Source organism: Notothenia coriiceps, unplaced genomic scaffold (genome assembly GCF_000735185.1).
Source record: "Notothenia coriiceps isolate Sejong01 unplaced genomic scaffold, NC01 NC01_scaffold00024668, whole genome shotgun sequence".
Taxonomy (NCBI): Eukaryota; Metazoa; Chordata; class Actinopteri; order Perciformes; family Nototheniidae; genus Notothenia; species Notothenia coriiceps.
The window spans coordinates 1,061,429-1,085,964 of NW_011357369.1; the positions used below are offsets into that span (position 1 = coordinate 1,061,429).

At 40.0% G+C, this 24,536-nt stretch overlaps 2 protein-coding genes across 5 annotated transcripts in view; one reads left to right on the top strand and one right to left on the bottom strand.

Annotated features, from left to right (window-relative positions):
* hsh2d (hematopoietic SH2 domain containing) overlaps positions 1-24,536 on the top strand; it is a 364,522-nt gene that overhangs the window by 17,298 nt on the left and 322,688 nt on the right. The window lies entirely within an intron of this gene.
* LOC104955533 (RNA-binding protein Musashi homolog 1) lies at positions 2,438-23,087 on the bottom strand. Of its 4 annotated transcripts, none has more exons than XM_010782873.1 (16): positions 22,885-23,087; positions 22,423-22,463; positions 21,835-21,916; positions 21,621-21,705; positions 15,691-15,732; positions 14,365-14,457; positions 11,010-11,058; positions 9,836-9,918; positions 9,631-9,748; positions 8,655-8,735; positions 7,455-7,511; positions 6,857-6,919; positions 6,185-6,336; positions 5,110-5,131; positions 4,934-4,978; positions 2,438-4,092 (listed from the first exon to the last, which is right to left on the bottom strand). In XM_010782873.1, exons 1-15 carry the CDS (start codon positions 22,941-22,943, stop codon positions 4,950-4,952), a joined length of 1,056 nt encoding a protein of 351 aa, XP_010781175.1. In that variant the 5' UTR covers positions 22,944-23,087; the 3' UTR covers positions 2,438-4,092; positions 4,934-4,949. The 4 variants fall into 4 exon arrangements, with proteins under 4 accessions (XP_010781175.1, XP_010781177.1, XP_010781178.1 ...); XM_010782875.1 differs by having other exon boundaries at positions 6,185-6,315; positions 22,885-23,086; XM_010782876.1 differs by lacking the exon at positions 5,110-5,131 and having other exon boundaries at positions 6,185-6,315; positions 22,885-23,085.

Consider the following 24,536-nt stretch of genomic DNA (forward strand, 5'->3'; position numbering starts at 1 on the left):
ATGTGTAATTCATGGCACAATTCAAACGGGATCGAAAGATACGTTTTCTCTCTCCATTGACTTCAATACATAATTTTTCCGAAATAAGGTCCCATGGACGGGCGTGACTTTGCCTCTCTATTGACCATAACAATACCAGAGCCGAAGTCCCTCCATTTCCGGTGGACCTCATGGGGCCTTATTTAAATGATGTATTGATGCCAACGTGCTTGCTACTACAGTAGCTAGGTAGCTAACTTGATCCAGAAACTCCTGGTCCTTTCATCAGACGGGAAGCAAAAGAACGAGCAAAACCCCATTGCTGGTATGATTACAACCTGGTACAAAGCACACAGGCATCTTGTTAAAGTTATCTTATCTTAGCTATCTCTTATATTTAGTGGAGGAAAAAAATATATATATATGACATCACATATATATCAGTTATGACGAATGAAATCAGGCGACTCTGGGATTTGTAGTCTTTCTGTGTATTTTTCATAGTCTTATAACAGTTTTACGACAAACTGTGACTTTTTTGACATGGAAATGATTTTTTAAGATTGACAAACATCATATAGCCTATGTGTAATCCGTGGCACAATTCAAACGGGATTAAAAGATAAGTTTTCTCTCGCCATTGACTTCAATACATAATTTTTCCGAAATAAGGTCCCATGTGTTCGACCGGAAAGGGAGGGACTTCGCCTCTCTATACAATCCCACGTAGGCTACTGTCCGCCCTCCCATGCCATGCAGACATTACCTCTTGCCCCCCTTTTCCACCCCATTAAAATGTTCTGGAACCCCCACTGGATCCCTCTGGTTTATTTCAGAATCAAGAGAAACAAAAGACATCTGTAAACACACTTATCCTTTTGAATAATAAAAAAAAAGGCAGCAGCTTGAATCAGTGATCACAAAATAAGGGGCTGCAGCTCCACAATGGGTCACACTGTAAATACATATTATCAGGATAGAACAAAACAAAAAACCTTTCCTTTACAAAATAAAATGTATGTTTTTTTAATTCTCCTCTTATCTTTGCTTCTGTGTCTTTTTGGATAATTTGACATCTTTAGGACTCCAACAAAATGAAATCAAATACTTAACTTAACTGTTTTGGCAGTGAAAAGGGCAATTACCCAAAATACTTGGGCCACACCAAGATGTGCTTTTGGTAGTTTAAAAGTGTTTTGGCTTTTGGTTTTTTGATTCATAAAATGTAATGTTGTATGTGTAAGAGGCAGGTAAAGCTGAAGTCAGCATAGTTTCTCAGTAGGAGAGCGTCCTCCTGCCATATCACACTGATTTCTCAGAGGTGTTCTCACGGCTCTCCTGTTTCATGTGATTATAGAGCCTGTAACTGTAAACACTCATGATAAAGAGTCAGCAGTATTTCAGGGTAAGGAATGGTCACTCTTTCCCTTTTTGATTGATGATTACCAGTAATAATAATACATGTAATGACATCTACTGACTTTTGATGACCTTTAGCCCTTATAATTATTGTTTTGAAATACAACTCAATGTTTCTGATGTCTTCCCAATGCATGAAATGAAAATTGTGCATCATTTAAATAAATCCCCAAATCAACTATTTGGTATCTTTCGAAACCCTGTCATTTAGAATAGAATAGAATAAGTCTGTGTATCTTTGTTTCAATTGTTCTTCTTTCTTGAACAAGTGAACAGATAAGCAACACATATATTTTATTCTACGATGTGCAGTGACATTGGGATGTTAACAGTACAGTTGCAAAAAACAGTTTCCAGAAACAGGTGAACATGGTGAGGCAGAGGCAGTTCCTCAGAGGGGGGGATCATCGGAGCCTCCCCGTATTTCACATGGTTAGCGCACCCGTACAGCGAGGACCTCATGACCGGCCGCCGGGACAGTGAGAGCAGGGAGGCGAGGCACGGGGTGAGGCACCAGGGGTGAGACACTGGGGGAGAGGAGGTGGAGGCAGTGGAGCAGTGATGATGGAAGAGAGAAATCAGCCTGCAGAGAGACTGAGGGAGTCCTGCTGGTGCTTAGAAACAGTGTCAGAAAAAAGGGGAACAAATTACAAATGGAAAATATATCTAATGGGTTTTATATCATAGAAAATATATGATTATAATTTAGTACATAATAATTCCTTTATTTAGTTCTCTTTTATAATGTGGAAAATTAGTATTTTGATAGAAAATGTAATTTAGGAAACGTTTTCAATAATTTATTAACATTTTATTTAAGTTTTAAAATGTACTTTTCTTTTTACAAATAAGTATTTTTTCATTTTTAGTACATTTTATTTTAATTATAAATATATAAATAATTCATAGGCATTATTTATAATTTTGCACCAATATGTGAGATATGTTTTATTTAGTATAGTTTGAATATATATCGAGTACACATTAAGAGCAAAAAAGTTCAAAAAGGTCAAACAGTACGCATGAATGGAATGTTTTAAAATAATTTATTAGGAATTTTAAAAAGGTTTTTTTTTCAAAGGAATAAACATGACAGGAAAAAGAAAATCAAAAAATGTTACAGTGTTGACAAGATTGTTATTTTTCAGTGAAAACAGCATCAAAGTATGAACTACCGTGGTAGCCCGCAGCAGTGAGAGCGAGTGTATCAAAATGAGAAACCTGGTACTTCGTAGATCGAGAGTGCTTTGTTCTTACGCTTCTAACGTTCGAAGGAAAACATGTATCGTGATCGGCCAGTGCAAAGTCCTAGTAGCTCTGAACATAATGGTTTTGGTCTAAAAAAAGCTGTCACATTGCTACAGTCTGTGACATCCAGTGGATATGCAGTGATTGATTTGAGGGTGGATGAGTTAATTAGACCCCCCTCCTTTCCTGTAGGAAAGCCACCTTCTAAAAAGGTGCAACCATCCACACTTGATGTTAATGTAATAATACAAAAAGTCAGATTAAAATTTCACATTTGAAACTGAGGTACCATCCGCCCCAATAAAACAGCACATGGCACATTGGAAACCAATGTGTATAAGACCATATGTCACGCAAACATCAACACAACCTGCAGAGCGGAGCAGTCATTACAGATTTCGCTCTGCTCGACCGCTCCTGCACACTACTCCTTCATTTTCATTGACAAACAATCATCACATATTGAAAATCACAGTTAAAACAGCAATATGACAAAGTAAGAAATCAGCACGTTTTAATCTCCCCTTCTGAAAGAAGAGCATTTTCACACGCATTTATCCCCAAAAAGTAAAAGTGTTGTTGCAGCCTCTCTCCTGCTGAACTCAAGGTGTTTTAACACAGATTGAAATGACACATCCTTTATAAAATGCCTGGAGAGAAATACAGTATGTGGCTGGTTTAATATTGACAAACATACTGACATGTTTTTGACCTTCATGTGAAACTATGATACGTAACAGTCAAGCTTTCCAACACATACGCTTTGATGAAAAAAGCAATCGTATTATTATTCCTCAAAAAGCCTCCCACCTCCCACAAAACAAACTTTAGCGGAGCCCCCACCCCCCCCAAAACCAGAGTCGTATTTACAATATTTTACAATTGTACAGCTCATGTAGGCCTAATATGTAACTGCAACTAATGACATTTGACCATTATTAGTGTAACAAGTCTTTGTTAAAAAACTACCAAGATATACACTTTGTGACACATTTTCAAGAAATAGTATTAATCACAAATGTTTTGTTAAATTCAGTATGAACTACTGAGAAATATACAGTTTTTCCAGTACAAATTACAGATCCTGGAGATTTCTTTTTTCTCCTCTTATCTCAGATAGATCAGGTTCAAATACAACCCAATAAAACAAAACAGATAAAGAAACAACCATCACAACAACAACAAAAACAGTAAGGTGAAACATAACAACAGAAAAAAAAAGACTAAAAAAATACAGCATCTGTATGTGTTGCTATTACATGAAGTGACTTTTCGCTCCTTTTATGAACTTTTTTTCCCTCAGGAGGTGGAGTTTAGTGAGGTGTCAGCAGGGTGGCAGGCTGACACCGGGTGGAAGTTCAGCTGCTCCGCCCGACAGGGGGGCAGAGACCTGGGCAGATCAGCTCCAGAGCAGCTTCAACTCCCACCAGCTCTTTGTCTACAGCTCTGCACACAAAAAAACACTCCAATTACTCCCAGGTAGCGCTGCGCATTACATCACTGTTATACAAATGTCTTGATATGAGACAGACTAGATGTCTGATCATGAAAAGAAATTCACAAAAATGTTGACAAAATACCTCTATATCGAGGTATAGGGTAGACTATTGATGCTTTCTTAAAGTATTTAGTTTTTAATAAAAAATGATCAGCGATGTGAATGTAAATGCTTTGTGTGGAAGGATCACTTTACTGAAATGTCCCATTTTAATTGAGAAAAAGAAAACAGTAATGTTGTATTGAGACACTGACAACCAAAATATAAGATGGTATCTCGTCTCATATCAGAATATCGACGTTATCATATTTTATAGCCCTAAGCACTATGGCTCAATCCTACAATATCGTTGCAATACACAAATCGAGATATTTGATCAGGAATATTGTGGCAATTGATTTTTTTCCATATTGCCCCGCCCTAATCCCAGGTGAGTCTCGATAGGGCAGTCTTATATGTTTTAAATAAGTCTTATTTTATGTAATGAGCTACACATTGATATCAGAATGGCAAAGAGAGTTTACACATCCTCTGTCCCAGACTGCAAACCAAGATGTTTCGATCACAACTTGGAAATAAAATCTAAAGGACCTTCTGATATCTGTCTGTAGCACTAAAAGATATTTGGGTTACTTGAATGCAACTAAACTTTAATCATTGGGCTAATTTCAATCTTATGTGCATACTGGATTTTTGCTTTCCTGAATATGTGTCCTAATGGTTGATTGCACCTACCTTAAGCCGCTTTGGGTAAATGAAATGTAATGTAAGAACAAGATGATGACTCACGTCTCAGTGATAGCCGTTAGTGAAGGCCGTAGCGATCAAAGGGCCCTGTGGGAGCAAGAATACAAGTTTTAAAATGTTGTTCTCAGACTACAGATTCAACTTTTTTTTTTTAGGAAAATCTGAATTTACTGAAGTGAGCTGCTACAGTGTTTTGTTGAAAGAATAACTGCACACACCCGGAGTCATGACGGCACACAGCTGAGAAACACAGGTACATCAATATATGAGTTTTCATCCACTATTTCTCATGCAACTTTAGAACAAGGTCACACATTTGACAAATACAAATAAGGCACACGAATGCAAACATAGTTAATGGGTAAAATATGCAGGTAATGTTCTTTTTGTTCACATAGCGTTAGATACAAAAACAAAGACAGTATTAATGCTGACGACAACTTTAGAGCTAATATTTTGGGAAATAAAGGGATTACAAGTGTACTCATCATGTTTAAACTCAGTATTGCTGCACAGCTACAGATAAATGTTAGGCTACACTAATATCATAGTATTCTACTATTTGTATTATATATATTTCAGTGGTGTTGGGATGACCTGTTTATATACAACAAAATACTCTGCTTTAATTCAGATTTGTTGGCGTTGAGCCTTTGAAAAACACCTATTTCACTTTTTTGTCTCCTGGTTGCTGCACACAAAGGGAGACAAACACCTGTATTAACAGGGTGGTTTGAAGCAATCTAGAAGCACCTACAATTGCATCTATATAAACCCAACAACAAATAATTTATCTCAGCTCTGACGTCATAAAAAATCTTCATTTGATGGCACTTCATCATTTTAATCCTAACAACAACTATAGAGAAATGCCAAGAAAAGGCCAGTTTGGAAGCATTCAATGTCAACTTAAAAAAGAGAGTATAAATGTTATTTGATTAAACCACTTTTTGTTTGAAGATGTATTTTTTTTGTTTCAAAGCTTCACTAAAAATCTTTAAAAGAAGCTTTGAATGTAAAACTAAAAAAGCTATTTTAGTATAGCTTACTTCTTACTTTTATATTTAGCAAGAAAGCAAACAAGTCTATTTCCCATCATGTTAAACAATTGCCTTTAGATACTTAAATATAATATTAAAGGTGAGCAGCAACATGGCATGATGTACCAGTACTACATAATAACCTATAATATGTAATCTTATGCCCTAAACAATTTGAAAAAGGGACAGAAACGTGTCTAACACAAAGCTTGAAGTTGCTAGACTAAACATCAGAGAGGTTTTCTTGTCTTACCCCCAAACCGTGGCCGAATCCAGCGTTGGGGGCGGGGCTTGCGGCGCTGAGGTAACTGCTGACTGCCGACTCCTGACCGCTCCCATAAAGGTCGGCCATCGGCCCCGGGCTGCTCGTACCTAAAAATCCAGCTGTGCGAGACGGGGTAGAGCCTAAAAGTCAAATAAAACAACTTTCAGATTTTCTTGACAGGTGTGTGTATGTAACCATCTTTTTAAATGGTAGTACATATGAACATGTAGAAAAATAGTTAATATTTTCTACTGTGCATTTTTCTATTTGATATTAGAGGAGGCTGTGGTTCAGGGGTCAAATGCGCTCATCTCCAAATCAGAGGGTCAGTGGTTTGATCCCACAGGGCAAGATACTGAACCCCAGATTGCTCCTGTAGGCATGTATTATACGCTGTTAAAGTTTATGTAAGTTGCTTTGGATGAAACACCAGCTAAATAACATGTAATGTTTTATAATAACCTTATGTGTCACGACTTATTCGCTGTGTTATGTTATGTGTTATTAAAACCCAATTAGGGTTGACACAACATCAGATTTTCACCAGACCACAGCCAAAATAATAGTGTTTCAGTAGTGTTTCAGTAGTGTTTCATGAAAGAAAAATAAATTATTCAAGAGGCCCCTAATTATTTGTATGTGTCCATTATTATTGCATACCTCTAACTACTGCTGCTGCCGCTGCTGCTGCTGCCATTGGTCCATATGCTGTCAGAGGAATGGCTAAAGAGACAGAGGGGCAAAGATCTGAGTTAGATGTCTTGCGGTACAAACACATAAAAACTAACTAATAACACAACTTAGTTCAGTGACCTCATTCAGATGTTGATCATAAGATAAGGTAAGATAAGATACGTATTTATCCCCAAGGAAAGTCTTTTGCCAGAGTTACAAAAGATACAATAAACATAGTTATACTAACAGTGCAGGTTAAACAATAAACTACAAGAAACAAAGATGGACAAATAATGAATGTAAAAACTGTACAGTTAGGAGTGGTATTGTAATGTAGTGGCAGATACGTCACTGCATATGTTATTATTACACATGATATAAAGCAGAGAGTGTTTGTTATGATGACAAAGAAAGTTGAGGTCACTGCCGCGAGGCGTTAAAGTGAAACCTTCCTCATTACTGTCAGCCCTCCTGTCTTCAGAGAGCGAGAAGGACTGTCAAACACAAACATGCAGACCGGAGAGTGAAGTGTAGCAGACTGACAACATGCTGCTTGTAAAGTCCAGAGGAGGGACGGACTGACCTGTGAGCTCAGGGGGATGGGGTGAAGTCAGAAGGGGAGTCCTCTCTAAGTGGAACTCTAAAACAGAAACATCAGAGCGCTGTTGAGACACACACCAACCAAACACACACATAGAGGGAGGAAATCACCTCGACACGCCGTATGGAGAGAGCACATATTGGAATACACAAGCTTTAAGGGATGCAAACAGGAATTAAAGGATGGAAAAATGCTTTATATTCAATAAAGTGGTGTTAAAAAATCTGTATTAAATGGCAAGAAATACAACAAATGTTACAATTGTGTCAATATGCAAAACATCTACTTTTGGATTAACTGAAAGATTCAAATCATACACTGCCATGCTAACATGCATACGAAACACACACACACACACACACACACACACACTAAGCTAAGCTACTCCAGTCCTTGATATTTACAAGCAGCGACTTAAAATCTTTTTTGGGTTTCTATGGAAACACGTCTGTATTTCCGACGTCTGCCAGACCAACACAGCGGATTTTAACTTCAAAGTGCTTCATTAATTCAGTTTAGGTGCTCTTGTTTTTCAGTGCTTGACAGAAAATGGGACACAATCGTGCCATGGGAATTCTAAAATAGTTTTGAAGCAACTATGTTTTCTCTTTTCTTTGATTATATTGGATCCTCCATCACTAATTTGAACCAGATCGATAGCAAATATAAGCATGCTAACATGCTAAACCGTGATGGTGATCTTTTTAAATATTACCTGCTAGCGTGTAGCTGTTAGCATTTAACTCAAAACATCGCAGTGCCTAAAAGTGCTGGTGGTGCAAGGCTGATGACTTTTTTTTTTAATGTGTGCATGGGTTTAAAAGACATGGGATGTCACTTCTAGCTTACAAGAATACGTGTTTTTTTAACATCAGTATTTGTTAGATTCTGCAGCAAAGAAAAAAAGACATTGATGCATGTCATTTAGGATTATTTACCTACAACAAGCACAACTTTCATTCCTTTCTATACCCTTAACACAGTGTATGTATGGGTATGTATACTGTACGTTTCAAGGGACACAAGGAGGATTTCAGGCAAACTGAATCCAAATCTAGCACCTTTATGTACCTTTAAGTCTTAATAATCAACATGCACCTGCTAACTAAATGTGGCTGTGTTTCTGTTTCTTAAATCATCTGATAAAAACATGTGAATGAGGAGCAGAAAGTGTGTGTTTACCCGGATACTGGAAGGTATATCCAGGAGTGATGCCAGCGTAGCTCCGGCTGGTGTAGGTGGCCGTCTGGAAACCTGGATAACCTGAGAAAGAAAAAAAAAGAAAACACTGTTAGACATCACAACATCAAGAACTGAAAGAGAAAGAAAGAGCAACATTCAAAAAAACATGAACATATCTATTGAAAGCAATGAAATGCTAAAGAGAAAGGTGCCATTCTCAGATTGAACAGTAGGTGGTACCATGATCCTGGTTTGGGAAAGAAACCAAGATATAAGATAACAGAAAAGCCTGCTACAAACAGGAATAAGGGGGTTTGAGGATTGCATTATGGGAAATGTAAGTACTTGTTGTCACTTGTGGGTGCCAAAATGTTATGGAAGTAGAATACTTAATTACTGATCAAAAGGAGAAATGTAAACTTTCATAACAAAAAGATAATTTGATGGGGAAAGTATTTTAAATTCTGTCAGCAATATTTTTTTTGTTAACATTTTAGTTTATTTTTAAGATTTAGTTGACTAAAGTATGGGACATTTTAGTTTTATTGTCGTCAAATGAACCCTTGACTATTTAAGTTATCAGAAAACTGTCGATATTTTAGGATTTATTTGAGTGGTTAGATTATATGGAACTTTTCAGTTTATCTTAGTTATTGAAACAAATATTTTGAAGAACATATTTTGTTTTATTGATATTAACCCTGCTATAATGTATCCAACTACTGACTAGTTTCAATATAGTATGTTTAGCAGCAAGTAATTACAAGTATAAATCACTACGTATATCAGTTTTTATTTCTACGTCACTGAGGTCTTAATAATCGGGGCTGCATGGCGGAGTGTGGGAGCGGTCAGCTTCCCCCCCATGAGGCCCCGTGTGACCTTTGAGACAGCTGCGGACTTAGTGCAGGAATACTTATTGTCATGTCATGCATGCAGCCGCTCATCCTTCCTGTGACGATCAATACTAGCTTACCTAGCATACCGATGCCCAGCATGAAGGCGTCCATCCCATAGGGCATCACACGAGAGCGCCCCCTGGCTGAGCCCGTAGGGGACATCACCTCCTTGGGCTGAGCTTTCTTACACTCCACCTGTTTCCAAACAAAAACAGAAATCAGTGCCTCTAGCATCTACACAATATGGTGCTATTAGAGTGCTTGTTCTTGTAATATGCTAACCATTTTGTTGTTGATCTCATGGAAGTGGATCTCGCAGACTTTCTCGACCACATCCTCGTTTTCAAACGTCACAAATCCGAACCCTAGCAAGGAAAAGGAGATTTTTATGGTGAAGCAATAAAGAGAACATCTAACATTACGATACATTTGATGAAATACCTCTACCCACATATTGTTCAGTTGACTTTTGAGGCCTTCACAAAATATTTACACAATGAAATTCTTGATACATAATCTTATGTGAATATATTGTCCAAATAACTAATAATAGAACAGCTAGCACAGTATGGGCAGCTAAATCAGTTTACTGAAATGCATGTCATTTAAAATCAGGGAAAGATACTAATGCGACCTAACGATATAAAAAAATCCAAGGTTATGGCAAGTTTATTTATAAAGCTCATCTCAAACACAAGGGCGATTAAGAGTTCATTTTAAAAGCACTAACACACAAAACAAATGAAATGGTTATAAAAAAGAGAGTTTTAAAACGACATTGGAAATACGGCAGATTTTGCAAGAAGTGCAGAAGTATAGCAGTGAAATGCCTTTAAAGGACTTCGGAAAAGCAGTAGGGGAAGTTGGGGCAGATATCAGATGCTTTAGAAGTGTATTCTAGATTTGTGGAGCATAGAAGCTGAAAGCTGCTTCCACATGTTTGTTTATAAACCCTCGGGACAATGACAATATCTAATCTCAAATGCATTGCCCTTCTAGAGTTTATTAGTAAGAGAACTTGACTCAGTACAGTGGATTTAGACAGTAGGGCCTTTCTGTGCAGCAGTACAGCTAATAGTGTCTAGTAATCAGCGCTTTAATAGCCGCTTAACACGTTTGCCCCCCTTTACCCTATTTCAATTCTGCTACTCTGCACTCATCCTTGCTTCCTCCCCTTCCTGGCCAGAAGGCCGGGGCAAAGCTGGTAGGCTGTCATAATCGATCAGTCCCAGGGTGGGGAGGAGGTGCTTAAGGAGGCTTTATCCTGATCCAGATTAACCGACTGGCTAATTAGACTAGCCCCGTTCCTCTCCTCCAGCTCAGCCCACAGGAAGGAGGCCTGCAGGGGGTGGAGGGGGATCAATAGATACCCTGGAAGGACTGGAGGAAGAGGAGCAAATCGACGAAGAGAGAAGGACAGACGCAGGTAACAGGAAGTCGGGTCCCCCTGACTCACCTCTGTGTCTGTTGGTGGTCTTGTCGAACATGAGCATGGCATCGTCGACCTGAGGGGAGACAAACAACAGTTTTTTTTAAAAAGCGGCACTCTGTCTCTTGCCACGCGGCATATTGCCTGACCTCAGCCCTTCTCAAGTTCTGCAGGGAGGCTCAGCAACAGATGGACAGAAAGGAGGGGGAGGAGGAAGGGAGGGGGCTGAACGACAGGTTACAAGGAGGAGGGAAATATGAAGAAATACTGTACAACAAGCCCTGCAGCTGTATAAGACTAACAGACATAATGGCTGGTATGAAAAGTTGGAAATTGTGTTTGCTGCCCTGGTCAAAATCCCTCTCACAGTGAGCCTTTCTCCACTCCAAAGTTTGACATTCCCATGGCAACTGTACAAAAAGTCCATATAAAAGAGCCAACATCAAATATGGTTTATGAATAGTGGGAGAGTGCCAGTTAGACAAAGAGTGCCGCAAAGAGAGAAAAGGCACAGAAAAAGAAAAAAAGGAGCCAGTCACGAGCGGGAAGGTGAATCCTGTGTGGGCAGGTGGAGACTCGATGAGAGGGGAGAGCTGATAGCGAGAGGAATAGCGACAGGTGGAGATATGGTGAAAGAGAGAGCACAGAGAGTCCTGTAAGAGAGGAGAGGAGGAAAAAAAAAAAAGATTGGGTCAAAGTGGAAAGGGAGGAGAAAGAAGAGAGACAAAAGAAGAGGGAGAACAAAGAAGCCTGCAGGCTTTGTTTGTTGGCACAGTCAGCCATAATTCCTCCTCCTCTTCTCCCTTTGACCTCTCCCTCCGGCCCAGCCTCCCTTTATAGAGCGAAGACACAGGTGTCTATTCCTCACACACACACACAGTTTCTTATGTCAAAGTTGACCTACTATCGGCAGTTATTTTATTCTCTTCTCCCCCCCCTCTCTCTTGTAAAAAGCAGACATGTTTATGCTCCAGTCCGCACACAGAGGTCCCGAAAAAACATTTGGTAAATTAATCTGTGCTATCGGTCTATAATAAGTTTACTGGATATAGTCCACTGAATAATTTGTCATAGTAGCAGAGCGTGAGTGTGCGAGTGTGGACCCCCTAGGGCAGTTTTCCTACAGAAAGGTCAAAGGTGAGTGAGGAGTGTCAGTGTGAAAGGGGACCTGTTACTCTGATGCCTCTCAAGTCACTGCTTCCTCCGAGCCTGACATTTGAACAAGACCTGCAAAATGGTCGGCTCTATCTCTGCAGAAACGCGATTTAAAACGTTCTAAGGTTGCCACATTTTTAAACAGTCAATTGTAAGGAGCAAAGGTGAAGAATGCACTTTATGATTCATGCTAGAGATTTAAATTTGAGCTGACAGAGGAAACTCAATCCCATCGTGAACAACCTATCCCCCTGGAGGATGCAATCAAAACATCCCAACAACGCCCGTGGTTTGCATTAAACACTGCGCATTGAGTTAATTGCACATCATTGGTTGATATTTCAAACACTGGGACAATACCGCCGGACAATATTCCCTCTTATCCTTTTTTTTCCCACCTCTCATCTTCCCTGTTATCCCCTGCCCATCCCTCTCCGCGCTCCTTTGTCCTCCCCAGGACGGGACACAAAAGGTCCAGTGAGGCAGTCTAATCAGGAACTTCCATGGATGGCTGGAGCCCACATTTCACCGTCCATCCCTCGATATCTCTCTCGGCAAAATTCATCTAGACGTTATGATTGAGGAGGGAGCACGGGGAAACTCGAGGCCAAACCTTTGGCACTGAAAATAAAGTGTCACAGCAGTCGGTAACGCGGCGGCTAAAACTGAACATTATCATTTGACTTTGAGAAGTTTCAAGAGCTCGAGGTGAAGATTGTGCACCTGCGTTATACTGTAAAAACGTTTTAGGATGTATTTATATGTATCATTTGTTTCCTACAAGATCAACCAAACCTCACTTGTAGAGTGCAAAGAATAATCAACATGGTTGTGAACTATTATACTGCAACTTTGCTTTGAGAGTCTAGTAGTAGTTTACATAATAATATTTTTTTTTAAAACAGGCTAAATATGGTTTACTGTTCTATTACAGAAAATTCACATACTATTAAGTTGTGAACAAAACAACACATTCAATTAAGTCGTTGTGGGGTTTGGAGAATCAATTATCAGCCTCTGATTTCAGTTTCTTAAATGTATTTGTTCCTGTCTATGTACTCCTATATGACAGTAATGTGAATATACTTAAGATGTGGTCATAAAAACTCATTTGATAATGCTACTAGGGCTCGGAAAAACACCTGTTTCTGACATTTTATAAACCAAGAAACTAACCAGTTAATCGACAATATAAATAGTATTTAGGTGCAGCACTACTCCCCTTGCACACATATTATCATTGATGTTTATTTTTACGTTTAAAGACACATTTAGGAGCGTGTGAACAATCCAGAAACTTCCAGTATGCAGATAACTTCTGAACAAAACTAACAAAATATTTGCCCAGCTTTGTACAGAGGCATAATGGCCCCCGTAACCCCCCTCCCTCAAAACCCCATCTTTGCCCCAGTTCCCTCTCGTACGCCTCCGCAAGCCTCTCTCAATCAGGCCTCCCTCGCATGTCGGAGCCTTTGTCAGCCCATCATCTATTCTCTGCCTCAAAAACTTGGAAAAAAACTTTATTTAGAAATATAAAAAAAATATATAAAATGCATGAAGATGAGATGAAGGAGTTTACAGGTTTTGGAGCTTAAGTCGCAGTTATTGGTGGTGAGTTTGACCCCCACCCGACACACACACACACACTTGTGCTAACACCCCCAAACACCACCTCATCCCTCCTCCTTCAGAACAAAAACCCCTTACCCGCAGAATTACTCGGGGACAATGGGCAAGCCGGGTCACCACGGTAACGGGCCAGGAGGGGGTTGTGGGTAGGAGCAGCTGTTACATCAGATTAATTCAGATTCTGATAATCCCTCCTCCTTCCTCACCATCACCACACACTCACTACAAAACTTTTCTCCCCCCCTCCCCTCTCGTCCCCCTAACTTCGCCTGCTGCTCCCGGAGCCTCTCAGCCTCGTTATTTTTCCCTTCCCTCTCCAAGCCTTTTTCTCTCCCTCCTCCTCCTCCTCCTCGCAGTAACCCCTTCACTTCAAGGCGGTCGCCCGACTACAAAGTTTTTCTCAGAGAATTTCTGTTGAATAACTCGCTTGAGCCGGTGGGATGTAGTACCATTTTGTGTGTTTCTAAGCTGTTTGTTTGTAATGGTCTGTTATAACCCGACAAACATTATCCTCATCCACTCGGATCAATATTGCTCTCCTTTCCCACCGCAGTGTGACAGTTTTACCTCAGTTTTACCTCTTCTAAACATCACTCACCTTCCCAAACTGGTCGAAGTACTGTTTCACGTCCTCGATGGTCGTGTTCACGGACAGACCGCCCACAAATATCTTCTTGGTTCGAGTCACTAACTGTGAGAGGAAAGGCACACATTTTATATTTGTTTTCCTACTGTATTCTAGTTTTAAAAATGTTGGTTTAATAATATATCTACTAGGATAGAAGCTCAAAATGGTCTGAAATGCAATTTATATCCTTAACACACTGTAAAGGATACACTAGTTATACACAGTTGTAAGTCACATACACAGTCTCATGGGGGTGAAACAATCGATCAAATAATCAGCAACTATTTCTATAATGGATTAATGATAGAAGTATTTGTTTATGCAAAACTTGAGAACATTTTGTTTCCAGCCTTAAATATGGAAACATCCTGCTTTTCTCTTTTTGTTTAACACTAAACAGAATATCTTTGGGTGTTGCACTGACAAAACAAGACGGCAACTTGGATTTGAAAAACTGGAAATTTACTTTTTTGACTTTTTGACATTTTATCGATCAAATGATTTATTGGTATATGACTGGATAATGAACATTATTGTAAGTTATAACCCTACAGAACACTACTCTAATACTTTGGAATAAATATGTTGTATTATAAGTGTCAAATTTCTATGACTCAGTGACACAGTAGTGCTCACTGTTGCTGTAATTTTTACTACACTTCAACAACACTGCCCCCAGAAGTACAAAAGTAATTATCTTCTCGTTAGAACCTCGCTTAGATGAGGAAAAACGCCACCTTATTAGCTATAATTCAATAAAAGGTGCTAAAAAAGCTATATTACTTTTTATTAATTTTGTTTTATTATTAATTAAGTTTGTTTTCAAAGGAGATGCTTGAAAAAAATCCTAAAAGTTTTCAATGATTGTAATTATGTTTAATATAAAACAGACACATTTAATGATTACGTGTGTCACTTCATTTTTTTTAAATCAGGAATCAATAAGGATATCGGTTAGAATTTCGGACCAATAAGAAGTATCAATAATTGGCATTGATGACAATGAATCACTTCCCATCCTTATGCACTAGCTGTATTGCTTCAAGCTGTAAGATATCCTTTTTTATTTCACACTGTTATTGTTGTTATTGGAGACAAAACAGACGAAGATCAGCACACAGTGTACTTGAAACATAATACAGATGTTTGAGAAGTTTAAAATAATCAGTGTCTCTTTAAAGTTATGAATGTTTTACACAACGGTTTAGTGATTCGTGTTCAGATTACGAGGCATATTAGCCTACAAGAGATTGAAATGAAACTAGCTAAAACAAGAAGAATCTTTCTTAGACTCACCTTGGGCTGAGCTCTGCGAGGGAAAGCCACCTTTGGGTCGATCTGCGGGGAGAATACAGAGAAAGAGAGGACGGGTTAGTGTTGTTTCATGAAAGAGAAGCCTTCCTTAGGTGTGATCAGACATCACACACTCATCTTTCATTCTTTAACATCTCAATAATGAAGGTGTCCTATATCCATGCTATCCTTCTCCAGGCCTCGCACCAATCCTAAATCAAAGCAACAGGATTTCTGCAGGTTTAGAAAACGTCAATTTAAGCGAACAAATAGTAAATATTTCACAGTAATACTGGCATAAATGAAAATTAGTTTACAATCAGTTCAATAATACTTTCAGTAGGGACAGATTAACATGTCACTATCACATTGAACAATACAGTATAATGTTCCAGTAAATGCACCTGCTAAACCAGTGGCTGGCTGCTTTGGTACCAAAACAAAAACACTGTTGATCATAACATCTGATGCAAAGTTAGTTTGAGATTACATTTCAGAAATGTACATTTGAAACTTTTTAAGGACCCACAGAAACCCTGCAGCACCGATGTTACGACGTTCAGGCCTTGTTGCGCTGGAAAACAGAATGACACCACTTTTTATTGTGAACGAAAATCTGAAGGACATCAAATCCACATTCTATTCTCCATCGGATAAAGAATTAGAAAACCTTTTGTTTGTGTGCATCAATCTGAATGTGTGCACTATCCCCCCCCCCCGAGATTATTTATAAGTATGCTTGCTTTGTGTTTGTAGTTCAGTATATGAAGGAAGTAAGAAATGTACATGTCAACTTGTGTGTGTGTGTGTGTGTGTGTGTGTGTGTGTGTGTGTGTGTGTGTGTGTGTGTGTGTGTGTGTGTGTGTGTGTGTGTGTGTTGCAGTTGTGCTCAGGTGGAAGGCCTGGGAATGTCCAGTGGACCTCTGCCTCTCTCGTCACTACCGTGTGACATGTGATCTCCTGGAATCTCACACGGGCTCTAAAATCACAAACACGCCTCACCTCGGGGGGGAGAGCCCCGCGCGAGAGAGAGGACAAGCGTGTCCGAAAGAGAGAGAGAGGACCGAGGAGGGAGACAGAGGAGAGAGGGAGCTGTCAATCGAACCACACTGACAGCAAGATTCACCCACATTTTGTTTGTTTGTGTTTGTTTGTTTTTGCCTCCCTCTGAAGTTTTGAACAACAGGGATCATTCATCCTCCTGCACGCTTTTAGGTGATCCGGATCGTCCTCTGCCCTGCTGCTCCTCCTTACGTTTACAATCAGGAAAAAACACTTTTTGATATTAATCCTAACACCAGAGGTGGGAGTATGTCATGCACGTGCAAGTCACATGCGGGTCATGAATCCTAACTTCACAGTCTCAAGCCCCAAGTCCCAAGTTAGTGGTGAGAAGTCAAATCTCTGCTGTAACTCAAGCAAGACAAGTCAAAGCAAATTCAATTCTGATGATCTACCACAATTTATAACCGTCCAAAAGTCAATGTAATAAAACTAACTTTTTCTAAATAGAAATTATTTCATTAAAAGGGAAGCTTGGCATACATAAAACACCATGCATCAATTGTAAATTAGCTCACATTTTATATACAATTCTGGACTATGCTTGTCAACCTTGTCCTATATATAAAGGGTTGTGAATCTTTTGGTGTCTCACAAATAGATGTTTATTTTTTCAATTGATTCACATTACATAGAGAAAATTGCTAGGCTCAGACGGGCTGCCTTTTCTTTTCGAAGAAACAACTCTCAAAATAATGCTTTGACTTGATGTGCTGGGTCTATCATTAGCAATATCTAGGCTATTTTGGAGAAAAATAAATGGATGTTTGGAAGTTTAGAAATGATTTAAAATCGTAGAAGATAAGAATCTCGATTATTTCATGAATCTATTTTATCCCTAACCTCTACCTATAAGGTGGACAGTGCAGTACACTGGATATCACCCAATCTGTCTCAAGTCCTGAATACAAAATCAAAGTCAAGTCGGGTCTTTTTGTCAGGGTCAAGTAAGCCTCAAGTCCTCAAATGTGCTGCTTAAGTCTGACTTGGGTTTGGATCGTTAGGCTCTAGTCCCCCACCTCTACCTAACACTACAACCACATGATCAAAAAAACAATTTAAACACAACGTGGTGGAGCCCACTGAATGTCACCACGGTTACAATTGAGACCCACACAATGCCATGAGGATGCAATCATAGACAGGCTGTAAAACTGGAATTTGAGACCTCTATATTAGTCTATGCTGGTCTAATAGAGCTAGAAAACAACTAGACTACACCACACTGTACTGCTGTTACACTAACAGATGGTGAGACAGTACAGCGCTAAGATTAGTCCGTAACCATGAGAGGGGAGAGTTGAACTACAGTAGAGAGCTAGAGAGCCTCTATGGTAAACCGCATGCGTTTACCAGACACAAAAGTTGACATCACCGCAAGCTTTGTCTTTTTTTTCTTCCTTCTTTTGTTCTAGAGAGCAGAGTGAGAAGACTATAGGCTAAGACTGGAGGATCAGATGCAGAGTCTACTGTTTAGTGTCTATGGTGGCTAGACTACTCTGATAGTCACCTCCGGTCACCAACCCTCCTGATGTCCAACACTCCTGTTCACATTCAAAAACAAACAAGACACACACACACAAACAAACAAAATCAAACACATGGCAGCACATCCGTGGGGAGGAAATTGTGGACGTTATACAGGTAAAGTGCTTCGTGGAGGAAAAAAAAGGTTGATCATAGCAAAGTAAAGTATTTAAAGTCCCGCTCCACTCCAAAACATTTTCTTTACCCGGATGTTTGAGCTTCACTGTGCAGGGTTTGACACTAGAAGGCTGTTTGAGGGGGAAGTCGTTGTACTTACCTAAAACCTGAGTTTAAAGGAGTACTTCGCCCCCCAAATGACTATTTGCATTAAAAAAATTCATGAAGCAAGCTATCATTCTCTTGCGTGGATTCATGGCGGATGAAGAATATAAAAATATACATAGAGAGATTTGAAAGAGTTGAAGAATTTAAGTAAAACTACAAATGTAATACTATTCAAAACTGTTGTGCAACTCTTGCAGTACAATCCAAGTCTCATTTATGAAGTTGTATGCTCACTACTTCCCAAACACATGACGTTTAGTACTGTTTATAGGATTATACTGCACCAGTTGTGTGAAAGTTGAAACAGTTTTTTAAATATAATTCACTGCCACTATTTACTTAAATGTTTTTGTTGAGCATTTAGGCATGGGAAAAGGCACATTTTTGGGAATAATTCAAGGTAACACGGGTCAAGTAGTTGATATAAAAATCGTAATTTTGTAGATGAAGTATTCCTTTAAAAACGTTATTGACATGCATGATTTGTGACTAGTCTGGCAGCCAATCGCTGCGCAGTCTGCAAGTTGTGACGTGGAAAATCAAAACAAAAATATGTTATTTTGTGAAGTGTGATACATATTATGTCCAGCATTACACTAAATTATATTCGTAGCTTCTAGATTTTAAAGTGAGGGAGAAGCAGTAGCTATTATTATGGGGATTTTAAATGAGGTTGTTCATTTTTTGTAGGAGAACCATATCAGACACATAAATAATTTCTAAGCATTTTCTATGTCATAAAAGATGTCTGGAGGGGTTTTTTAACATAAAAAAACAACCTTTCTCCTATATAAAGACATGTGAAGTCGCTTCAAGGTATCAGTGGCCTGACCCCGCTGTACTCACAGCAAGGTAACAGGGAAGAGGCTGAACGTAATTCCAAGAGAGGTTTAGGAAATCAGGGCAATCCCCTTTTGAGCAACTACATCCCAGCTATGCAACAGTTGGTCGAGGGCGCTGCCTCTCACAGCCTGAGCTGGCAACACACTTAACGAAACACGCCGATTTGGCCGCACTCAACATCTCTGAGGAACAACTCAAGCTTGTTGACTCCAATCCTATTAGTTAGGAGAGCCATACTAATCACCAATGGGGTTATTCTGCCTTCCCCCCTCTCCCCTCTTTCCAGGTCAGCATGGAAATGGTTAACGGGAGCCTGATGCAACTCGGCAAAGAGCTGAGTGACTTTGTTGTTAACCTCTCCGCTGTGCACCTTGGAGCTGCGATTGAATAGAAACTTTGTCCCACAAAAGGTGCAGTTAGCATCGGCCGTCACTAACTTTACAGATAGCAGGAAGCCGGGTGGGCTCCCAAAAGGGCAGTTACGTAAATCACAGTAAAATCCACTGGTCAAAACCAGGGGAATCTGTCCTGCAACACAATAAGAACTAATAAATTCCTCTGCAGCACTGTATTTGCTCTTTAGCCTCTGGGCCGTGCAAAGCTCTGTTAATTCCAGTGCCGGAGAGGTTCAGTCGGTCACAGCATGGCACATTCTTTCTGTTGCCACTGGAGAACTTTTCTCTCCCTCTCTAACAGGATAACCTGTTAGCATGAGAGAGAAGGGAGAGGGATAGAGGGAGAGGGGGCAGGGTGAGCCGTCTAAAAAGGCCTACTCTACTCACCATCCAACCCCTGTGGCTGATCACTGAGCCCTCTCCACGCCAAACACACCCTCTCTGAGGCTGCCCCCACCAAAAAATACCACCGACACACACAACCAGCCACAAGGGGCCCTGCCACGGCCCACGAGGCTGCGCACATTTAACACAACTTCAGAGGAAACTCAAATTAAAAAAGAGGGGAATCGGCATCTCTTGAGTCTTAGTATAAACGTTATAAGTTTCCCATCAATAGAGGCAGCGTGAGGATAAACTGTCAGTATCATGGCCTCCACTTACTGTGCCATGATTTCTTTAGTGCCCCAGAAATGATTGTAAACGATGTGCATTGTTATCTTCCTTTTTTCTTTTGTGACAGAGCCATTCTTCAACTGTGAAGGGTATGTTTAGTGTTGTAGGGGGGGGGGGGGGGGTCACTATGGAAACAAACCCCATGGCGAGTTAGTGGCGTCCAACCATGATGCCGCTACTTGTCATAGCTGTTGTGCCTGCAAGTGACACTATAGCAGTATGGCTCTGGGGAAACCAACAAAAAACAAACACACAGATTCAGTTCGTCTTCTCTTTTCTAACCTCTCATAATTTTCAATCTATAATAATTTCCTTTAATTTTTAGAGCAAACATACTGCTTTTTTACCTCCTTCTCCATTTCCTTTTCCAGCACTTATCCTCCAAAGATTTGGAGGAAGGTGCATCGTGCAGAGCACAAAAGGGGAAAGAAGAAATAGCTTCCCCTCATTTCAATACAGTGACTAACCAGCGGCCATCACCACTCCCACAGAGGAGAGAGAGAGGCGGGGGCAGTTGGTCCCTATGGCGACCAACGGGCCACATTGTTCCCGGCCGGCCCACATTCATTACTGACAAAAAGACACACACACACACACACCAACACACACTGCAACACAGGCAATTAATGCATTTTAAAGTTACATTCACATAGGTGAAAAGGCCTGGCTTCATCATCGCTACAGTTGTATTCTTCCTGAGGATCAACAGGAAACTGCTTTCACAATTCACACCTTGATGGTTTCAGGTTGCTTTTGCTCCATTTAGAAACTTTTCTTTTTCCTGGGGGTCAATTCTATCCCTTGGGACCGTTAAAAAAAAAGCAGAAAGGAAGTTTGAGTTCCTAGAGAACAAATCAAAGAGTGGCACTGAGAGCAATCCTGTCCCGCTCCCCTCTTGTTTCTATGGAAATTGACACTGGGTGACATTTTCTTCCCCTGCAGAGCAAACTCTCCCATGTGTCTCGTCTGTCGACCGCTGACTGCATCACGGAAAGTGCTCACATCTGAGGTGCAGCAGCGGACATGGTTTGAGAAAAACATTGGTGTAGTGGAACCTTAGTAAACATACAAGCAATGGGAAATCCACTAATGAAACACTGAGCAATGGGATTAGCTGGTGGTGGGAAGTAAATACAGAGAACTCACTGTTTTTGAGTCCAACTCGTGCCTGGTTTGGGCCAAAACTTTATCCACGCCGGCCTGATCAACAAAGGTGACGAATCCAAACCCTCTGCAGACACCATGGGCGGAGGGGGGGTATTAATGACACAGGAACCGATGTTGACATGTAATGATACGTTATGATGAGCAGAGAGGAATCACGGAGGTCAGATAACTTTCAGCCGAACAGCTCTCTCACCTCGAGCGCTTAGTAACTGGATCTCGCATCACCATACACTCCTTCACCTCGCCGTACTTGCAGAAGTACTCCTTCAGACCCTCTGAGAAACCAAAAACGGTGGGGAGAAGACATGTGAATTTATAGAACAAGAAGTTAAAAGGAAATGCAAACGTTTTGATGAAGATTTACACCGTACAACGTTTTCACTCTTCCCACACGAAAGTTCATACATTTTTCAATCAGACTTAAAATGATAAAGACTGAAGAAAAAAAGTAAAGTTAATAATAATTATAATTTAAAGTCCTTATTACAAGCCAATTAATCAAATTCAGCCTTTTTAATTATCTTTTTAAGAATCACTCATTCATTCTATGGTAGTTCTCAATAGGTGCATTCATTCTGGTGCAGGATCCAAATTAAAAACTTTTTTTTAAAAGTAAAAGAACTAGAAAACAAATAAACAAATTCAATGTACGCAAGCAGGACTATTAAGAAATACAGCTTCTCAAATAACTTTCTTTTAGTTCCATCCGACCCATGCCAGGATTTTTGAAGACATAGTGGCATTTTGTTAGAGCTAGCAACTGGTGGAAAAAAAGATTTACCTTGTGTTGTTTGCCAGCTGAGTCCACCTATGAACATTTTGCTGTGGAAAAAAGAAAATAAATCGTATTTGCATATTTGTTAGTGGGGTCTAAAAGAGAAGAGTATACACACTAAGACAAACTTGTTAAAGAGGTTTTGAAAGTAACCCTGGAGGTAATTTGAGAGTGTATCATCTCTGATTTTGCATGAAGGCGCTCTGTGTGGAGGTGTGGAAGTGTGTGTGTGTGTGTGTGTGTGTGTGTGTGTGTGTGTGTGTGTGTGTGTGTGTGTGTGTGTGTGTGTGTTTGTGTGTGCGTGTGTGTGCGTGTATTTGTGTGCGTGCGTGAGCGTGTGTGTGTGTGTGTGTGTGTATGTGTGTGCGTGCGTGCGTGCGTGTGTGTGTGTGTGTGGGTGCAGACCAAAGTCCCTCTACAGAATACCCGATTTAAGTTTTGTTTTTTTAAAGTTAGTTTTCTAGTTACCAGGGGTCGTGGGGGGAGTCCGTGCTGGACAGGCTGCTCTGGCTCCCTTCCGTCTCCATTGCGTGTCCGTGTGTTGTGCGTAAGTGCTGCCTGCGTGTGTCCGAGCCGAGCCGTGCGGGAGAACAGGCGGAGAGTGAGTGAGGGACGATGGGGCGGGTTTGGCCCGGGGTGACAGAGAGGGGAGCGGGCCAGATGCAGGCTGGGACAGACTCCTCCTCCTCCAGTCAATCGGTGCCGCTGCTGTCGCTCCCTCATCCCGACACCGCGCGAACAAGATGCAGCTAGATGCAGCGAGAAAGCACCGCTTCCGGTGCAGCCTTTCAAAAATAAAACCTGGTGGAAGGTATTCCACAGGGGCTAAAGCAGTCTTACCAGCTGTTTACTATACAGAGAAAATAAATTGTATCAGTACATAATGATGATACAGAGGGACAATTATCTAACCTGTTCAAAAAGTGTGAAAGAATATTATATTTTGTTGTGTTTATTTGCACACATGCATGTAGATTGCATATAGCCTACAACAAGTACAATTACACTAAGAGTTTATGAAAGTAAAACGTTGTGCAGGAGGTAAGAAGCCTTATAAACATATAGCCCCGAATAACAAATACATTGTTCATTGATAAATGAAAGAAAAAGGATCAAAATTGTTATTAAAGTGTGGATCATTTATCAGGTTTTAAGGCAAAACCAAAATACAATATTGAAATACATTTGGAATTTTACAAGTTGGAATTCATTAATAAAATATTGGTATTTAATAAATGTTTTTTATTCTTTGTTGCTAAAATATTTAAGTTAGCCAAATGAGGTCCAATAAAATCGGCTATTGATAACTGATTAGCTGAAATTTGGGAACCAATTGTCACAATGGCACAATATATGGTATCATCCTATGAGCATACAATGAAATGAACAGTTGTTGCCGTTTTAAATGTTCTGGACCTATACTCTTTACTTTAAGCCATGCAACCTTTCTGCATACTTAACAAATAAGAATGTATTACATTGACAGTGTTTTGAGTGGCTTTTTAGAACAGGGAATGCACTAAGTGCCTTTTCAAACTATATTCGAGTTGAAAATGACCAGCTTTAATCAAGGCACGATCTGGTTAAGTCATTTTAGAAATATATACATTCAATCAGATCCAAAGCATAGCCTTTTTAAGTAATTTAACCTAATAATATTTATTAAAAAAAATATATATAGCGTAATAAAACAATAATAAACCACTTTTCTTTTTACAAACAGCTAATTAATTCAGAGTAAACACACTAACAAGCATCTATGTAATGTCATATGGATTCATGACAACAAAAACATCATAAGAAGTAAACAATACGTCAATACCAACACCCAAATCAACAACAAATGACCGGATTGGCCCAAATGGACCAATCCGCGGAACACCTCACACACCAGGATCCCTTGGTAAACGCTGGTTATAGACGAGTTGGGATCGCGGAGAAATGCTCTCCGCAGACACATTCTCACTGCGTTATAAACATTTTTCTTACTCAATATCAAGCCACACTTATTGTTTTTTACTTCGGCTTCGAGTGTTTGTGTGTGCTCAGGATGAGTTTTGCTTGTTCTCGCTGTATCGCCGACCCGGAAACCTGTCCGCTCCTCGCAGCAGCTTGCAGCA

What these genes read in the sequence shown, in the direction of transcription:
- LOC104955533 (XM_010782873.1), bottom strand. Translation starts at nt 22,943, where the DNA reads ATGGAGACGGAAGGGAGCCAGAGCAGCCTGTCCAGCACGGACTCCCCC. An exon ending in CTCGCAGAGCTCAGCCCAAG is followed by an intron (nt 14,458 to 15,690) that starts GTGAGTCTAAGA and finishes TTCCTCTCACAG; the next exon opens with TTAGTGACTCGAACCAAGAA. An exon ending in ACTTCGACCAGTTTGGGAAG is followed by an intron (nt 11,059 to 14,364) that starts GTGAGTGATGTT and finishes GTCTCCCCTCAG; the next exon opens with GTCGACGATGCCATGCTCAT.